Source organism: Trypanosoma equiperdum, assembly GCF_001457755.1.
Source record: "Trypanosoma equiperdum strain OVI genome assembly, contig: ctg_1557, whole genome shotgun sequence".
Taxonomy (NCBI): Eukaryota; Euglenozoa; class Kinetoplastea; order Trypanosomatida; family Trypanosomatidae; genus Trypanosoma; species Trypanosoma equiperdum.
Window position 1 is genome coordinate 7,884 of NW_027123568.1, and position 15,002 is coordinate 22,885.

Sequence of the window (15,002 nt, forward strand, 5' to 3'; positions counted from 1 at the left end):
TCTTCTCCCGTCCCCTCCTGGTGTTAAAAAATTACAATATTCCAATTAGCATTCACCCATCAGCTACTTTTACCTCGTTGACGATTCTTACGCCCTTACCCCTTAATTCCTGTTTCTTTTCCTCCGTCACATTACTGCCAGCAACAACTATCTCTTTGAGAAAATTGCAAAAGTCCAAGAATTTCAGGTCTTCCAACTTCTCACAGTTTTTCAAACTGAGTTTCTCCACTCTGTTAATGAGCTCATTTATACCCTCGACAGCTGAAAGCTCCCTATTCCCCGCCAAGATGAGTGTTTTAAGTTCCCTCAAATAAGTGAGTCCGTGAAGCTTTTCTAACTTGACACAGTCGTGAATGTCAATTACCTCCAGCCGCGTACATCTGCTCACGTGGACGTCTTTTAGCTCTTCGCAGTCGCTAATGTTCAGTTGCATCAAATTCGTGGCTCCCTCCAAATCTAGTTCCATCATTCTTTCGCAATGGGAGATGGTGATACATGATAAGGTCCTGTGACCTTTCAGAGGTGTGAGATTCCTCAATGTTTTACATCCGCTAAGTGTGAGCATTTCCAAGTTTACGCAGTCTTTCAGATCCGATATGTTCGTGAGCATTCCGCAATTACTGATGCTGAATTTTTTCAACTCTACACATTTCCCTACTCCATCCAAAGTCAGGAGTCCACAACAATCGCGAACTTCGAGATCTAACGTGCTTTTGAAAACGGTCACACAAAACAACCCGGCCACCTCCGGGTATCCCGCAAGACTTATTTTTCTTGAATTCTCCGGGGAATCGACGGCCGGTTCCCTCGTCATATTCATCACCGGTACCACCATATGCTATTCTAATTTTTGTTTTTGTGCGCGTGTTAGTTATGATATTGTATATGTTCTTTTTCTTTTCTTCCCTTTTCCTCCTCCCCCTCCTCCTCAAAGTAAATACTACTGTATTTCACGTACAAAATCTAGCCTGTACAAATGGCTAAACAACAGTTTATAGGTGAAAAAATGTATTTGAAGCAAAAGATATAAGATTTATACCTGTTTGTATACACACATATACTGTTTTAGTCTTTTTTCCGGAGCATGCACAAGCACAACATCGGCACAAGGTGGGTGCAAACTATATATATGTATATATATTGTGTGTGTGTGTGTGCATGTGTGTATGTGCGCGCTCACGCTCGCGGAAGAAAAAATTAGAGCAAATTGGTCGATTAAACTGCCGTTCAAGACAATGCAGTTAACAGAAGCAAAGACAAACATACCCTCAAAACCAAATGAATATTATTTCCATGCGAGGAACCGTTGCTTTCCGAATGATCCGCGCTTTTTTTGGGTCTTGATGAATCGTTGGCCCCTTTACGCCAGAAGCGCCATTCCCGTTTAGTATCCCCTTGATTCTCTTTGGAGCAGTTTAATTGTTCCAGGAGGAACGAGCGATTTTCCTTGGATATATTGTGTTCAATGAATACCGCTGCGTTTAAATTTCCACTGGAGTCAAAGCAGAATTTCTCTTTGCACTCTTGAAGAACTCTTTCCTCGGCAGCCGCAACATCTTTTTTATGATTTGTTTCCATTTCTTCCGCTGCCTGTTTTGCCTCGGCTTGCAACATTGCAATGCCCATATCCTTTATCATATGCGAGATGTGAAGTTTTTGCACCATTGCGGTCAGCACACCCAGTTTATGGGTAAGAACTCGCACGCGGGTTTTGAGATCTTCATTTTCTTTCTCTGATATATTCCTTCTTTCTTCAGCAAATCGCTTCTCGCTGATCATTGCCCTCGTCAGTCCGTCCATATATCGAACTCGATCTTCAAGATCTTGCTTTTGCGTCCGGTGCGCATCACTTGTGCGGAGGCATTCGTCTTTTTCCTGCTCCAACTCACTTCTCTGCTTTTCCCACATCTTCTCCTTCTCGGCGCAATTATCACGAGGAGTTTCTTGCGTTTTTATTTTTTCCTGAAGTTTGTAAAGCTCTGCCTTGCAAGCGGCGTACCTCCCGCCTTCTTCCATGTTCTTTTTGATGATGACTACCGCCCGCCGCCTGCACTCGGATTCATCATCACATAACCCTGCCGCCTTTTCCTCTATAGAATCCCCCAAATCCCCCAAATCACAACTGCATTCTGCGCTTTCATCAGCCTCAACAAATGATTGCGGCAGAAAAGCCAACAGAAAAAGTACTGCTTCAAGAAACAGCGCACCAGTCTTTCTTCCCATCGCACCTTTATTTATCTGTGATCAATCTAATCAGTACACGCACAGTGAAGAAAGGAGAAAAGCAACGAAACATAATCAAAAGAGCCATTATGTCGCGTGGCAAAGCGAACTGTATAAATAAATAAATGTTTATATTAAAGCCCAACGACAAGGTGCTTTGAGGAGCGCAACAATCGTTGTTTATAAACTCGTTAAAGTGTGTGGTGAATGTGGTCTCTCTCTCTCTCTTTTTTTTTGAAATCCTTTAACGGTTTCTAACTCTTCGGCACGGCATTTTCCGCGTTGGGGAGCGGAATGCAGAGGGCGTAGCGCGTTGTTATTTATTTCTGTTATGAATACTTTTCCCCCCTCTCTGAATCACAGTGTCTTTCGCCATGCAAACCAATACCAGAAGTGACCAGCTGTTTTTCCTCACTTTCCCCCCTAAACACATTTCATACCTTTCCTGAAATGAGGCACCAAATGCAAACTTTACTCCGAACTCAACGGCAAACACCTGCAGGGATATGTGCATCACTAACGATGGTAAAAATAAAATGAAATAAAAAGAGCTGTGTGATACGTGTCTTCATTTTAAGACATTATATCCGCCACCACTACGAAATGGCACGTGGCCAATCAACGCGGCATAACAAAACATTCCATTTCCATCGGTAAGGAACCTCCCCCTCCTCCTCCTCCTCCTTTATATCCAAATACCAAACAACTTTCATACGCCCCTGCTGTAAACCACACTCGTCCTAATATTCTCAGTTCCCTTAATTGAGCTCATTGACGGGGAATATAACGTGCCGGGGAAATATCAGACGCATGTGCGCCATATGGGAGAAATCGTGATGATGATCTGAATGGAGCCCTATCTTTTCTAATTTTTTTTGCTTTGTGATGGCGGTGACGAGGAAACTTGCGTCCATGAGGGTCACTGGATACCATTGCATAAAAAGCAGAGAACAACAATATAGCGGAACCGGCTGGCAGTATATTTTCCTCCCCATGAAACCCCCGTCAGCACCTCTTTGATATGCATGGGTTTTAGCACATTGGGAATTAAAACCGGTGCTCGGCACACGCGAGCCCCTTCCCCCCAAAAAAGTATCGGAACGTACGGACATTTGCCACGAAGTACATAATGAAACAAACAAAGGAACGGTGGCCCAAATAACGCACAGTTTTTTTTGTTCCGAGTAGTCTTACTCAAGAACCGGACGCATCGGCGCCTTGCCTAGTTTTTTAGTTGTCTTTTTTTTTTTTTACTCAGCCAAACGGAATCGAAAAAGAAAGGAGGAGGGAGGAAGAAAGGGAAATAAGAAGAGCCCGTTGTATTACCTGGAGAAGTCCTTTCTTGTCTCCAACTCTCTGCGAATTGCTTGGGTTCCAAATTTACAAAAAAAAACAGCGTTACCCCATCACTCTCCTTTTTAGTATCCACACAATCTGAGCCCCAAGCCATACTGGAGAGGGCAGAGGAGTGGCTGACAGAAATTAACGAATTGTAGAGTGTTTTGGTGTTACCACCTCACCGTTGGGTCAATTTCCTTCCGACTTCCCTCGTACTGCTCTTTTCCTGCTTACTGAAGAGGCGGTGAATTCTTTCCTGTTCCCAAATGTGTTCCTTGGTTAGGGAGGGTTTTGTCATACCCATTGCTTGCCGCACATCTTTTATGGTGATGCGGTTGGCCACGTTCAAGGCCTCTTCTCTCGCCGCGGCAGCTGCAGATGGCCTCAAGATATCTTCTATTTTCTCCCGTGTCGTTCCTTTTCCCACGTTAAGCACGGCAAAATTATGTTCCACTTCACGCTCCTCACAACGCTTGGAAAGTTTCTCGATAATGCGCCTATTTACCACCATACTCGCTGATGACGCTAATCCGTTCAGGTCTGCCGGCGTCCAATTGATTGTCTGTTCGGCAATTTCTTTAATTTCCGGTAGCGTTAACTCCGCCTGAAGTTGCTCAAAGCAAATTGTCAAGATGTTAACCCGGTCCTCCAACGATGGAATGGGACAGTGAACAGCCTTGTCTAACCGTCCAGGCCGCAGAAGCGCCGCATCGATGAGGTCAGGACGGCTAGAGGCAGCTACAACGTAGACATCTTTTCTGCTTTCCACGCCATCCAGGTAACACAGAAGTTGGTTAACCACTCTGTCTGTTACACCGGAGTTGTCCACCCCCCGCTGTGGGGCGACAGAGTCGAACTCGTCGAAGAAAACAACGCATGGCGCAGCAGCTTGCGCGCGCTCAAAAACGTCACGGATCTTCTGCTCACTCTGGCCAATGTATTTGCCAAAAACCTCAGGGCCGTTAACCACGATGCAGTTCAAGTTTTCGGAATTCACAATGGCCTCCACAACAAACGTTTTCCCGCACCCCGAGGCACCATAGAGAAGTACGCCGCTACGTGTCTTCAGTGGCAACCGTGCGAAGAGTTCTGGGTGTTTCATTGGCAGCACCAGTGTGTCATACAAAACTTTTCGCGCCTCAGCGAGGCCACCAACAGATTGCAAAGATGCCTTTTCACTTTTGAGAAATGTTATTCCCGTGTGAGACAAGGGTGTGAAGGCGGCTATGGCCCCTCGCGCGGCCTCACGAAATGGCACCCTCCCCCCATCCAACGAACTCTTTATTGGCTGCGACACCTTCCTCATATCAAACGGCGTGTAATTGCCCATGAGGTCTCCAACTTCCTCGAGAGCTTCTGCTGACTCCTTGGGGAACAATTGCTTCAGCAATGCTACTCTTGTCTTGCGATCCAGCGCCTCCACTTTGATCACTTTGGTAAAACAGTAGGCGGAGCGCAGACCCTCGTTAACACATTGTCGGTTGGCACAGGTGGCAACAACGAGAACGGACGCGGCGCCACATAGTGAAAGTGCTTCAGTAAAGCAGCGCAGGGTTCCTTCCAAAATGGCTTTTGTTGCGCCGGTGACACTCAACACCGATTCTTCCTTTTGCGCGGGCGCAACAGCGTCAAAGTTATCCAAGACTAGAACGGCCGGGGCGCACATCACACACTCAACCAGGGCTCGTTGGAGGGATGCCAACAGCTTCTCGGCTTTGCACTGAACCACGTTGATGTGGACACCGTGAAGTTCATTGAGCACAGCGCCGACGATAGCCGTCTTACCGGTTCCACTTCCACCACAAAGTAAAACATTACCATTGCTTCCATATTTGCTGTGGTGAGGCCCGAGTTTCTTAATTTCCTCGAACCAACATACCAAGTGCTCTCGAAGCTCTTGAGGAGCTGTCCCGTGCACCTCTACCACACTTTCGTAAGGTATCTGGTTGCTGAAGGGAGATGTACTGGCGGAGGGGCAGTCCCTATCTGTTGCCGTGGGTATGTTCTCATCAAGTGTTGGAAAAACGACTATATTGGATGCCTGAATGAAAGCTGGAGAGGTGCACACACCATCTTCCATTCCCTCTACCAACCGGATGGGGGCCTTCAGTGCGTTGGATCGAAGGAAGGAGGATGTGACTTCCTTCGATTCGAGAAGTTGTGAAGCCTTCGCCAGGTCCCAAAAACCCATCACAAGACCTTCACTCCAGTGGTGGCGCGCCGCCGTTGAAGGATTCATATAAAGCGACACCGCCTCTACATTTGCGTCTCCGGCCGTCGCCTCGTTGTTAAATCCCTTTTCCTTCCTCCAGGTAAGGCACCGCAGTACCGACCACGTCGGAGCACCGCTCTGTTCGACGTGACGCGTTCGAGTGGCAACAACAAATTCCGTGCCTTCGGCCATTACGGCACATCCAGATGTGACTTCGTGACCTTCACGGTCCTCAATACGCTCGACCACCATTTTCGCATTAACACCATCAAACACCGCGACATCGAGCGTCATTGCGGGGAACACCACTTGGACCTGCCGCAATAATTGTGCCTCAATGCGAAGTGCATTCTGTTCAACCACCTCACTTTCATCCACGGAGGATGGGCGCACAAGGACCGTGGCTGCCTTTGCGAATTTGAACACCGCTGTGCACTGCACTATTGCGCCATTAGTAACTCCCAGGCTCGTCGCCATGGTGACGGATATGATTAATTTAAACGCAGCAAAGTTGTGCGGCCGGTGCGCCAAGCAACCGACGTACGTGTTCTTATGACCGTCCGAAATCCTCAAGGGTACCACGAAGGGTATATTCCTTCCATAGTAGGGTAGTAGATTTCCACGGATGAATTCATTTGACACCAAGACAAATGAGTCCGTTCGGGACGGGTCGATAGAAACTTCAAAGGAGCTGTGCTGCATCCTCTTATTCTTTTTGGAGCTACACTAGTAATAATTACGTTTATAAAGGGACCCTCTAGATCGGTTGGAGAACGAAGAAACAAACGGTTGGAGTCAAAGCAATGAACCCAGGAAGGGTAGTCGGCACCATATTGTGGGTTGTCAACAATCGCATTTACCTCCTTTGGCGTATCGTTAAAGTTGAAGCGATAATTACAAAAAAAGAAACCAAGTTAAGCGTTGGCATGAACCCCGACACCCCAACCGATATCTCTGCGCGTCGTGTAACCACCACTCAGTACAACAACACGTGGGCCTGAGCTCGCAAAGGCGTGGGATGTAAAATATAGAGCAGTGGGTTGTTTCACGTCACCACATGCATCAGGACGCACTCCATCCCTCCCTTCACCAGGAATACCTTGCATCCTTTCGGAAGCAGCACACCGCGTACTGGAGTTTTGTTTCTCATATCTGTTATATTCCTGTGGGCACACGCCTCTCTCCATCCGTCTCCACAGTCCTTGCCCTCCCCTCCCTGTCCGGAACAAACCCCCACTTCATTTTCCAGTACTCCGCATCCTCTTGCGAAGCCGCGGCGCGAGTGCTATATGCAATAGTCACGGCACTACCAGCAGGAATGGTTTGACGAGCAACTAAATGCGCACAAGGTTGTGTTTTGTCGTACCACCGTCCCCCAATACTGCCCTCACTATGGCACTCGGGGTGCGTTAAATGTATCATCGCGTTGGGTTCGTAGTCGTGTAGGGAAAAGTCAATCAATGGATACATCGTGAGGCCCCCGTCATCGTCACGAAGGGCGCGGGCGAGGGCCATTGATAAGCCCCATGATGTGGATTTTGAAGCAAAATGGGGCAAGCTTTGCTCCATGCGCCGCCGAAGGTAATCTATGCGAATCCAATCGGCACGCTGTGACGCCGTTACAAGTTTACTCTTCGATATAAAGGGAGCATTAGGGACCCCCTTCACATGTAATGCATTTCCCATATACATGGCATCCAGTTCGTTTTGCAGTGGTTCATTCACCGCAAATTGGTCCGTGGCGTCACTGTTGTACACATCGTGCAAAAACTCAAGATAGAGTCGGTGGAAGCTACTTGGATTATGAAGCTCGCGGGTCAGTGTTCCCGCCAGCTCCTCGAGTGGCCCCCATCGAGCTGCAATATTCCTCTCATCATCACTTCCTTGCGTAAAAGCTGAGATGGAAAGTGAAACGGGAACGGAGATGAGGGCTGCACCGGACTTAATGGGGCGTTGGGCGACCAAACAACAACCTCGGTTCCGATGGGGATGCAACCGCAGTGCGCAGTGAAATGCACCGCCCTTGCGTGCGACCCACCGTGTGAGGGAATAGGCTGCTGGAACCCTCATTGAAGCAAGGCGCGGCCATATATCTCTGTATGTACTACGGTTGGCACAGATGTATCGTTGTGGTTTCGTGTCTAACCACACAAACTTCATCCTTTACTGCAGTTCTTAATGCAACGTGTCATCACCCTAATAATTAAGGGAATAATTTACACACATATATTTTTTTTTAAAAAGAAAAAAAGAAGATGCGGAGAAGAATTAAAGGTAAGAAGAGAAAAAGCAATCCAGAGTGGGGGACAAACGCGGTCCATACGCCGCCTTCCAGGCAGAAAGAAGAGCATGCCGTCACCTCTCCTCATAGTTTTCAAATTTGTCATTTTATATTCTTTCGTAACTCCCAGCGAATGGAATACGTAGTTTAAAGCTTAGTGTTAACCTTAGCGTGGTTCACCCCTGATAAATCTTTGAAATAGACCATCCTCCTTCCTTCTCCAAGAGTTTTGCATGCGGCCGTATAAATAGTAAAAAAAAAAAAGAAGTAAGACTTAGTCTCTTTCTTAGGCGCACGCATGTTTCCGGGCTTCTGGGAAGTCTGCTTCTTCTGTTTATTTGCTCTACAGTTTCCCCTTCTTCCATGCTCTTCTTCCCTTTTTGTTATCCCACTTTCTCTCCATCTCTTCTTTTCTTTTTTCATATTCTATTGGTAGACGTAATCCTCTGCGTTCTCGTGGAGCATCTGCGCCGAGGCCTTTGCGTCCTTGAAAAGGCCATCAACTAAAGTCACATCCTCCACTTCAATGGTGGATCGCCCGTTGGTTTCTGCGATAATAAGCGCTGGTGTCAACAGCTGCGCGACGTAACGAAGTGACGTCCGGTCGCCGATTTGACCGAGAAGCTCCAAAGCCGCATCCGATACGCTGACACCTTCCACTCGCGCGCGAATGTCCACAATGGCCACCACCTCCTCAATGCTGTAATTGCTGGTGCGCACTATCAGCAACCGGTCGAGAAGATCAGTCGGGATGCCGTGCGGGGAGCGCACATCCGTCCCTCTGATGCGGCAACTGCCCCTGTTGGTGGCAAATATTACCACAGGAGCCAGAGTGGATTCCAGGGCCTTATTTAGAAATGTAAAACACTCTATGTCTAACATATGGACCTCGTCAATGAACAAAACGCCGGGGACCAACTCAGCAACGCCTTGGTCAATGTATTTGTTCACAACTTTGTTTATTTCATGCCGGAGTTTCTCCGTTATTTCTGTTTTCTTTTGTTTCATGAGGCTATTCACAATGGAAAGTGCGTCTTGACCCTGGTTTGGTTTAGCATTGGCTGCGTCGAGATCGTGAAGCGTTACGTCTTGTATAATCTCCTTCTTTTTGTGAACATCGCCCTTAGGAAGCGGAACATACTCATCAGCCTCGAGGTCGTGGTCCCCAATATAGGCATCCGATCGGCCCACGCGCTTGACGGCGCCTGTGCTACTCTCAATGTAGATGACGTCACCAACCGCCACTTTCTCCTTCTCTAGGCTTTCGTAGATTGCGGCATCAAGCTTCAACTGCTTGGAGCCCTTGACCGATTTGAGCGTCACAATGACGTGTGAGATGGACTTTCCATACCCTCCAAGCGGGTTATCCGTTTCCTCTGCACGCAGTTCCGTCACCTCACCTTCGTACACCTCCTTCTGCTCCTTGATACGCAGTCCAATCGCCCGGCGGAAGTTTTCCATGAGAACCTCCGTCTTCTTCACCTCCGCGCTGTACACTTCACTACCAACCATCGGGCAGAATGGAACTTTTGGCCCGAGTTCTTTTGCCACACCCAACGCCAGTGCCGTCTTTCCGGTTCCCGGGGGCCCTGCAAAGAGCAGAGCACGACCCGCCATTTTCTTCGTTCGTGTCAGCTCCACCACAATGCCAGCGGCCTCACGGGCTTTAACTTGTCCGACAAATCCATCTGCAGTCGGCTTTGCTACGCCGTCGGCATCAAGTCCGAGCCCCTTCACATGGCTGTGAGCTGCTACACGTTCCTTCTTTGTGGTGGATATAACCTCCTCAATTTTGATTCCAGACATGGACGACGTGCTTCACACTTTCTTCCCCCTTATGTGTCTTTCAACCTATCTTACTTGTTTCCCCCAGGTACAAATCGATGCAGATGCAAGTCGTAGCGTGGTGCGACGGGGGATGGGGTGGGGAAATGGAGCGAAGAGAAGTGAAATTTTGAAAAGGTTGGAAAGAAAAAAAAATCAATAAACAAGAACACACAAAAGTTTGTACATCGGTGTGGCCGGGTGACATCTGGGAGCAACACGGGATGAAAAATGAGGATGATCTGACACGTATGTGCAAACCACGAAGCGCGCTCTCATGGTGACGGCGTTTCGTGCTCCTCGTCTCAATGACGCGTTTCTCCTTAGTTGGGGGTTAGGGGGTGACAGGGGGAAGGTGGAGAAAAACTGCGCTCACAAAAAAAATTCACTTACCAACCGTCTTTAGCACGAGAGGTTTCTTCAACTTCTTTCTGGATGTGACGAAGCTGCGCCGCCGCTGGATGGGTTTCTGAAGCTGTCGCCTCAATGATGGCACGAGCCTCTTTTACCAAGGCTCTTGCCTTTTTCATGTTTCCAACGCGTGCACAGCCCAACGCGCACTTGGCGGCTGCAGTTCCGAGAGTGATATGGTTTCCTTCGTAGCGCTGCCGTGCAATTTCAAGGGCCTCACAGTAGGAAGCGGCTTGGTTTTCCTTCTCGCCTAAATCACCATATGTATCGCCGAGTGCAGTGTAAGTTTTCACGAGAAATGTGTGTTGGCTGCCAAACGCCCGTTTTTGCACATCGATAGCTTTTTCAAGCAGTTCCTTTCGTCGAAAGTGGTCTCCATTGGCTCCACACGCACTCGCCAGCTCCACCAGCGTAACTGCTAGTTGTGGGTTCATCCCCCCCAGTCTTGTCTCCTGTATGTCGTATGCCTGCTGCGCAAGCTGTAGGCGCTGAAATGAGTTGCCGTTCGCTCCGTGCGCGCGGGCCAATGTGAGCATAGCGACAGTGGTTTGTATGTGGTTTGCGCCACAGTGCCGACGGATAATTTTGTCGGCCCGTTCAGCCACCTGCAGCTGTGCCTCGTGTTTACCAAGATAACCGTGCGCCTCCGCAAGCAACAGGAGAACCCGTCCCACTTTGGGGTGATCTGCGTTAAACTTCCGCTCGTGAAGTGCGAGGGAGCGCTGCAAAAGATCTTCCATTTCCTGGTATTGCCCCATCTCCTCTTGTGCACTGGCCATGTTGTAGAGGACCATGCCGTACTGTGGGTGGTCATCACCGTAAACATGTGCCACCATGTCCCGCGAGCGCTCCAGCAGCTTCAGTTTCCTAGCATGGTCCCCAGTCTCCCCGTATGCACAGGCTAAGTTGTTCAGACAGTTCATCAATGTCGTAGAATTCCCACCACCACCACCGTCATTTGCGGTTAGCACCGCCTCCCATGCACTGATTGCCTTGCGGAAATCCCCTTTCTCAAAAAACTCCATCCCTGACTTGTGCAGCTCCTCCAACTGGCCGTTAGATACATGAGTGGGCGGAATTTTACAACGACGGATGGCAGCCGCACCGCGATGGTCGCCAGTCCCCACGCGTTCCACCATCGTGACGCACCTGCCGAGGGACATGAAGCGCCTCATGTTTCAATACACCCCAGTCACTCTAAGCAAGTAATGAAAAGGAAGAAAACAGGTTTCCCTGGAATGGAAACGTAAGGTTAATTAACATCATCCACTCGTCTAGAGATGTGGCAAGTAGGCCATGCGCGGGCTGCTGGGCCCGCATCGCGACTTGTGCCGTCCCGCCCCCTTCTTATTGCCTCTAACTCTCTACATTCCCCACTTCTGTAACGTACTGGTGATGGGCGTTGCAATATTGTCGACGGTAGTGCGAGTACCGTAGCCCCAGTGAAGGCCATATAGAGGGGAAACCCCTCCCCACACTCTATCCATTTAGATTTATAAGTAAAAAAATATAAATATATACACGTTCCTGAGCCTGCTCCGCACATCTGCGGTGTCTCATTTGACTTCATCTGATTCTGCTGCTGTTGTGTCGAGTGACGTAGTGCAGCACTCAGATGGCATCTCCTCCCTATCTACAAATGTATGCGCGACTTTTGCATTCCTTTCGCAAGCATCTGCCAGCCGACGACGCAGGGAACCAACGCACTGTACACCATCCATCCGACAGTCTACGATACGTTGATTGCACTTAACGAGTTTGAGGAGCGCATCCACGCCGAAGGAACCAAATGGATTCCCCGACACATCAATGACTTTTATCCGCGGAAGTCTGCACAACGCCTCACACAACAAGTGAATGAGAGTTGTCGTGAGTCGCTCCTCCCGCAAATTAATACGCTCTAGCCAGGTACAGAGAGGGAGCGTAAGGAGAACAGGCAACAAAGCTCGCTGACTTAAGTACGACTTATGCAAATCCAATGACACCTTCGTCATGTCCTCGGTGAATGCCTGAAATGTAGCGTTTGGCCGCTCCCCGCTCACCTTGCACAGGTAAAGGTACTTTTTATTTGGGGTTGTAATGACATCATCATCCGCTCTAGACAGCGCCTCGCGAAGCGCAGCGCAGCGCCTGCTAACCTCTGTCACATCATCGTAAGGGGTTGTCGACATGGTTACTTCCACATGGAGTGACCTGTACGTTGTATAGGGGGAGGGAGGAGAAGGAGATTAAAAAAAAAAAGAAGCAGAGAATGAGAGTGAGAAGGTGTGTTGGCGAAACCTGAAAGGAGGTAAGTATATTTTAGATATACCACACCCACACGACCGATGAGTGTGAAAGTGTTCAAAAGTAAGAAGAGGGTAGTTGGAAGGAAGCAAAGCGGAAGCAGGCGAAGACACGCAACAGCGCCAGGACCCTTTACCCGTGAAAATATCATGTTCCCTGTGAGGAACATGCATCAACACACGCACAGAGGAAACAAACGCAAGATTGCCGCAGTGTCCTTCCTCCTTTTCTCCTCTCTCGTGTCCACATTTGTTTTAAGTACTTCTTTCTTTTTCTCTTCCGGACACGGAGCAGGTCCCTCTTTTGCTTTTTTTCTTCTTCAAACATTCTCATGTCCAACATTTCTCTCTTTTTTTATTCCCCTCATTGTCTCTTTGACCCTCTGCTCTTGCCTTTCGGGGTCACATATATATATATATATATATTCTCTGTTTCTCCACACAGTTTAACGTACATCTTTCCTTTCCCTAGTGTTGCCTATTCCCTCTCAACATATCGTCACTCATCACTCTCCTTTTCTTGTTGTGTCTTATACTCTTTTTGTTTTGATATTTTTCCTTTTTTTAAAAAATTTGTCATTTTTCTTTTTTGTCTTTAATTACAAGGGGATGGGGAAAACTAGTAATAATAACCGAAAAAAATGAAAAAAAAATGCTTCGAAAGCTTCATTCCTTCTCACGACTATCTTCCCACCTCTTTCTGAATAACTAAGTACAATAATGAAATGATGATCGCGGTGGTATGTACGGTCCATCCGCTGTCACTTCGCTCTCCTTCCCGTTCTATCCTCTTTCCCCCTTTTGTTTGCATTCATTTGTCCTCCCGCGCGCAAGGAGTAGCGCAACTGCTGAGAAAGCCTTTGCACATTTACACGCATACATACATAACACATAACTGACATGCGGGTGAAAGAAAAGCATAGAAGGGATGAGCTAAAGAAGAAGAGAGAGAGAGCTCCGCTCCCTCCTGCTCCTCCTCCTTTCATAAGCATGCACCACATCAGCAACCGCCGTCCTTAATGTCAACCTTCGCCGCCTCAATGACGCCGAGTTCACCTGGCAAGGGGAGAACTTCACCGTGGATCACAGGCACAGAGACGAGGGAACCAACAGACCGACCGGCACGACGCTCCAGGACGTCCGCATAGAAGGGAAGAATGTTCCCGAGGCCGTACCAATCCTCCAGCATCTGTCGTTTGAAGGGGCGGAGTGCGTTGAGGGCCTGGTGGGAGATGCACAACACACGGCGTTCCCCATTACCATGAGCGATTGCGACCTCGCGGGCATTGCCGCAGAAGGCACGAAGCTCGCTCTCATCGAGGTTGATGACCTTCGAGTAATTGTTCTCCAAGTGCTCATAGAAGGCTTCCTGGTCCTTTTCCGAAGGGAAGCGAAGGAATTCAAGGCCCCATGCGCAAATACCCTTTCCACACCACCCAACGAGGCTGGTGTATGGGATAACATCCTCGCCGATGACTCTCCCGTTCTCCTTCGACCGGTGAGGAAGCACAGCCGTAAAAACGAAGCGCTTCTCGTTGGGGATGTTCAGGTTCTCAGGAGCACAAATGATGCTGAGCACTTGCTCGCTGCTGCGACCAGAAAGAGCCATATACACAAACTCGCCGTTATATGAGTAGCACGCCGCGGCCTGCCCCTCGAGGTACACGTGTTTCTTCTGCAGTTCCACCAAGTCGACAACCTCAATCCCGCAATTATCCTCGGGCTGGTTCGCGGCTTTCTCGACCTTCTTGAGGATCTGCTGCTTGGGAATTTCTTCCCGCCGAGAGAAGGTCATGGGATAGAGGATAAGCAAGCGGCGGGTGATCCTGCCGTAGTCGTCAGTGAAGTGATGTATTGACATGGAGTCACCGACAAAGAGTGCCATCGACTTGTTCTCAAACAAGGCCCGGTTGAAGCGGGGCTCACCTCCCATCGTGATGTACAAGGTTTTGACGCCAGCATCCTCCTCCAACCGCTTTTGCAATTCCTTCTGAAGGTTGACAACCATAATGTTGTCTTGGGACGATTGATTGTGGCTTACAGCTGCGGTCGTCATCAGCTTGTTGTCCGTGGACTTGTTGTCCGTGTTGAAGAACGTAGCCTGAACGAACAGAGCAGTCGACATGTTAGCTGTACTTTTTTTAGTTTTTTGTGTACAAAAAAAACGATTCCTTGTGTACTCAATACAGATCTGAAAATGTAGACTTACGTATCGTATGCGGAAACACCGACTTCTCTGCTCTTAGATCCCTTTTTTTCCTCTCTATTAAAAAACCTATTCTTATTTGATTTGAATGGTGGTGCAGCTAATGTCAAGCTTCCCTCAAGGAAGGGAATGGGAAGGAAGGGAAGGGGGAACAGAATCGGGTATAAAAAACAGGCGCACGCACGCATACACAGATGGAGATACCACACACACACACACACA

General features: G+C 48.5%; 8 protein-coding genes and 1 pseudogene across 9 annotated transcripts; all 9 read right to left on the reverse strand.

Annotated features, from left to right (window-relative positions):
- Positions 1–52: 52 nt before the first annotated feature.
- Positions 53–835, reverse strand: TEOVI_000470300 (leucine-rich repeat protein (LRRP), putative; the record flags this gene model as incomplete). The annotated part of the gene is made up of 1 exon (XM_067222088.1): positions 53–835. The coding sequence occupies one exon, from the start codon at positions 833–835 to the stop codon at positions 53–55; it is 783 nt and encodes a 260-aa protein (XP_067078189.1).
- Positions 836–1,227: 392 nt separating this feature from the next.
- Positions 1,228–2,223, reverse strand: TEOVI_000470400 (uncharacterized protein; the record flags this gene model as incomplete). Its single annotated transcript, XM_067222089.1, has 1 exon — positions 1,228–2,223. The coding sequence occupies one exon, from the start codon at positions 2,221–2,223 to the stop codon at positions 1,228–1,230; it is 996 nt and encodes a 331-aa protein (XP_067078190.1).
- A 758-nt stretch (positions 2,224–2,981) lies between these two features.
- On the reverse strand, positions 2,982–3,335 carry TEOVI_000470500 (uncharacterized protein; the record flags this gene model as incomplete). The annotated part of the gene is made up of 1 exon (XM_067222090.1): positions 2,982–3,335. The coding sequence occupies one exon, from the start codon at positions 3,333–3,335 to the stop codon at positions 2,982–2,984; it is 354 nt and encodes a 117-aa protein (XP_067078191.1).
- A 404-nt stretch (positions 3,336–3,739) lies between these two features.
- On the reverse strand, positions 3,740–6,475 carry TEOVI_000470600 (peroxisome biogenesis factor 1, putative; the record flags this gene model as incomplete). Its single annotated transcript, XM_067222091.1, has 1 exon — positions 3,740–6,475. One exon carries the CDS (start codon positions 6,473–6,475, stop codon positions 3,740–3,742), a length of 2,736 nt encoding a protein of 911 aa, XP_067078192.1.
- A 453-nt stretch (positions 6,476–6,928) lies between these two features.
- TEOVI_000470700:pseudogene lies at positions 6,929–7,933 on the reverse strand (annotated as a pseudogene). Its single transcript has one exon. A coding segment is annotated over exon 1 (1,005 nt).
- Positions 7,934–8,480: 547 nt separating this feature from the next.
- TEOVI_000470800 (ruvB-like DNA helicase, putative) lies at positions 8,481–9,860 on the reverse strand (the record flags this gene model as incomplete). Its single annotated transcript, XM_067222092.1, has 1 exon — positions 8,481–9,860. The coding sequence occupies one exon, from the start codon at positions 9,858–9,860 to the stop codon at positions 8,481–8,483; it is 1,380 nt and encodes a 459-aa protein (XP_067078193.1).
- Positions 9,861–10,267: 407 nt separating this feature from the next.
- Positions 10,268–11,464, reverse strand: TEOVI_000470900 (Tetratricopeptide repeat, putative; the record flags this gene model as incomplete). The annotated part of the gene is made up of 1 exon (XM_067222093.1): positions 10,268–11,464. The coding sequence occupies one exon, from the start codon at positions 11,462–11,464 to the stop codon at positions 10,268–10,270; it is 1,197 nt and encodes a 398-aa protein (XP_067078194.1).
- Positions 11,465–11,845: 381 nt separating this feature from the next.
- TEOVI_000471000 (uncharacterized protein) lies at positions 11,846–12,460 on the reverse strand (the record flags this gene model as incomplete). Its single annotated transcript, XM_067222094.1, has 1 exon — positions 11,846–12,460. The coding sequence occupies one exon, from the start codon at positions 12,458–12,460 to the stop codon at positions 11,846–11,848; it is 615 nt and encodes a 204-aa protein (XP_067078195.1).
- Positions 12,461–13,574: 1,114 nt separating this feature from the next.
- TEOVI_000471100 (amidinotransferase, putative) lies at positions 13,575–14,699 on the reverse strand (the record flags this gene model as incomplete). The annotated part of the gene is made up of 1 exon (XM_067222095.1): positions 13,575–14,699. The coding sequence occupies one exon, from the start codon at positions 14,697–14,699 to the stop codon at positions 13,575–13,577; it is 1,125 nt and encodes a 374-aa protein (XP_067078196.1).
- Positions 14,700–15,002: the final 303 nt, after the last annotated feature.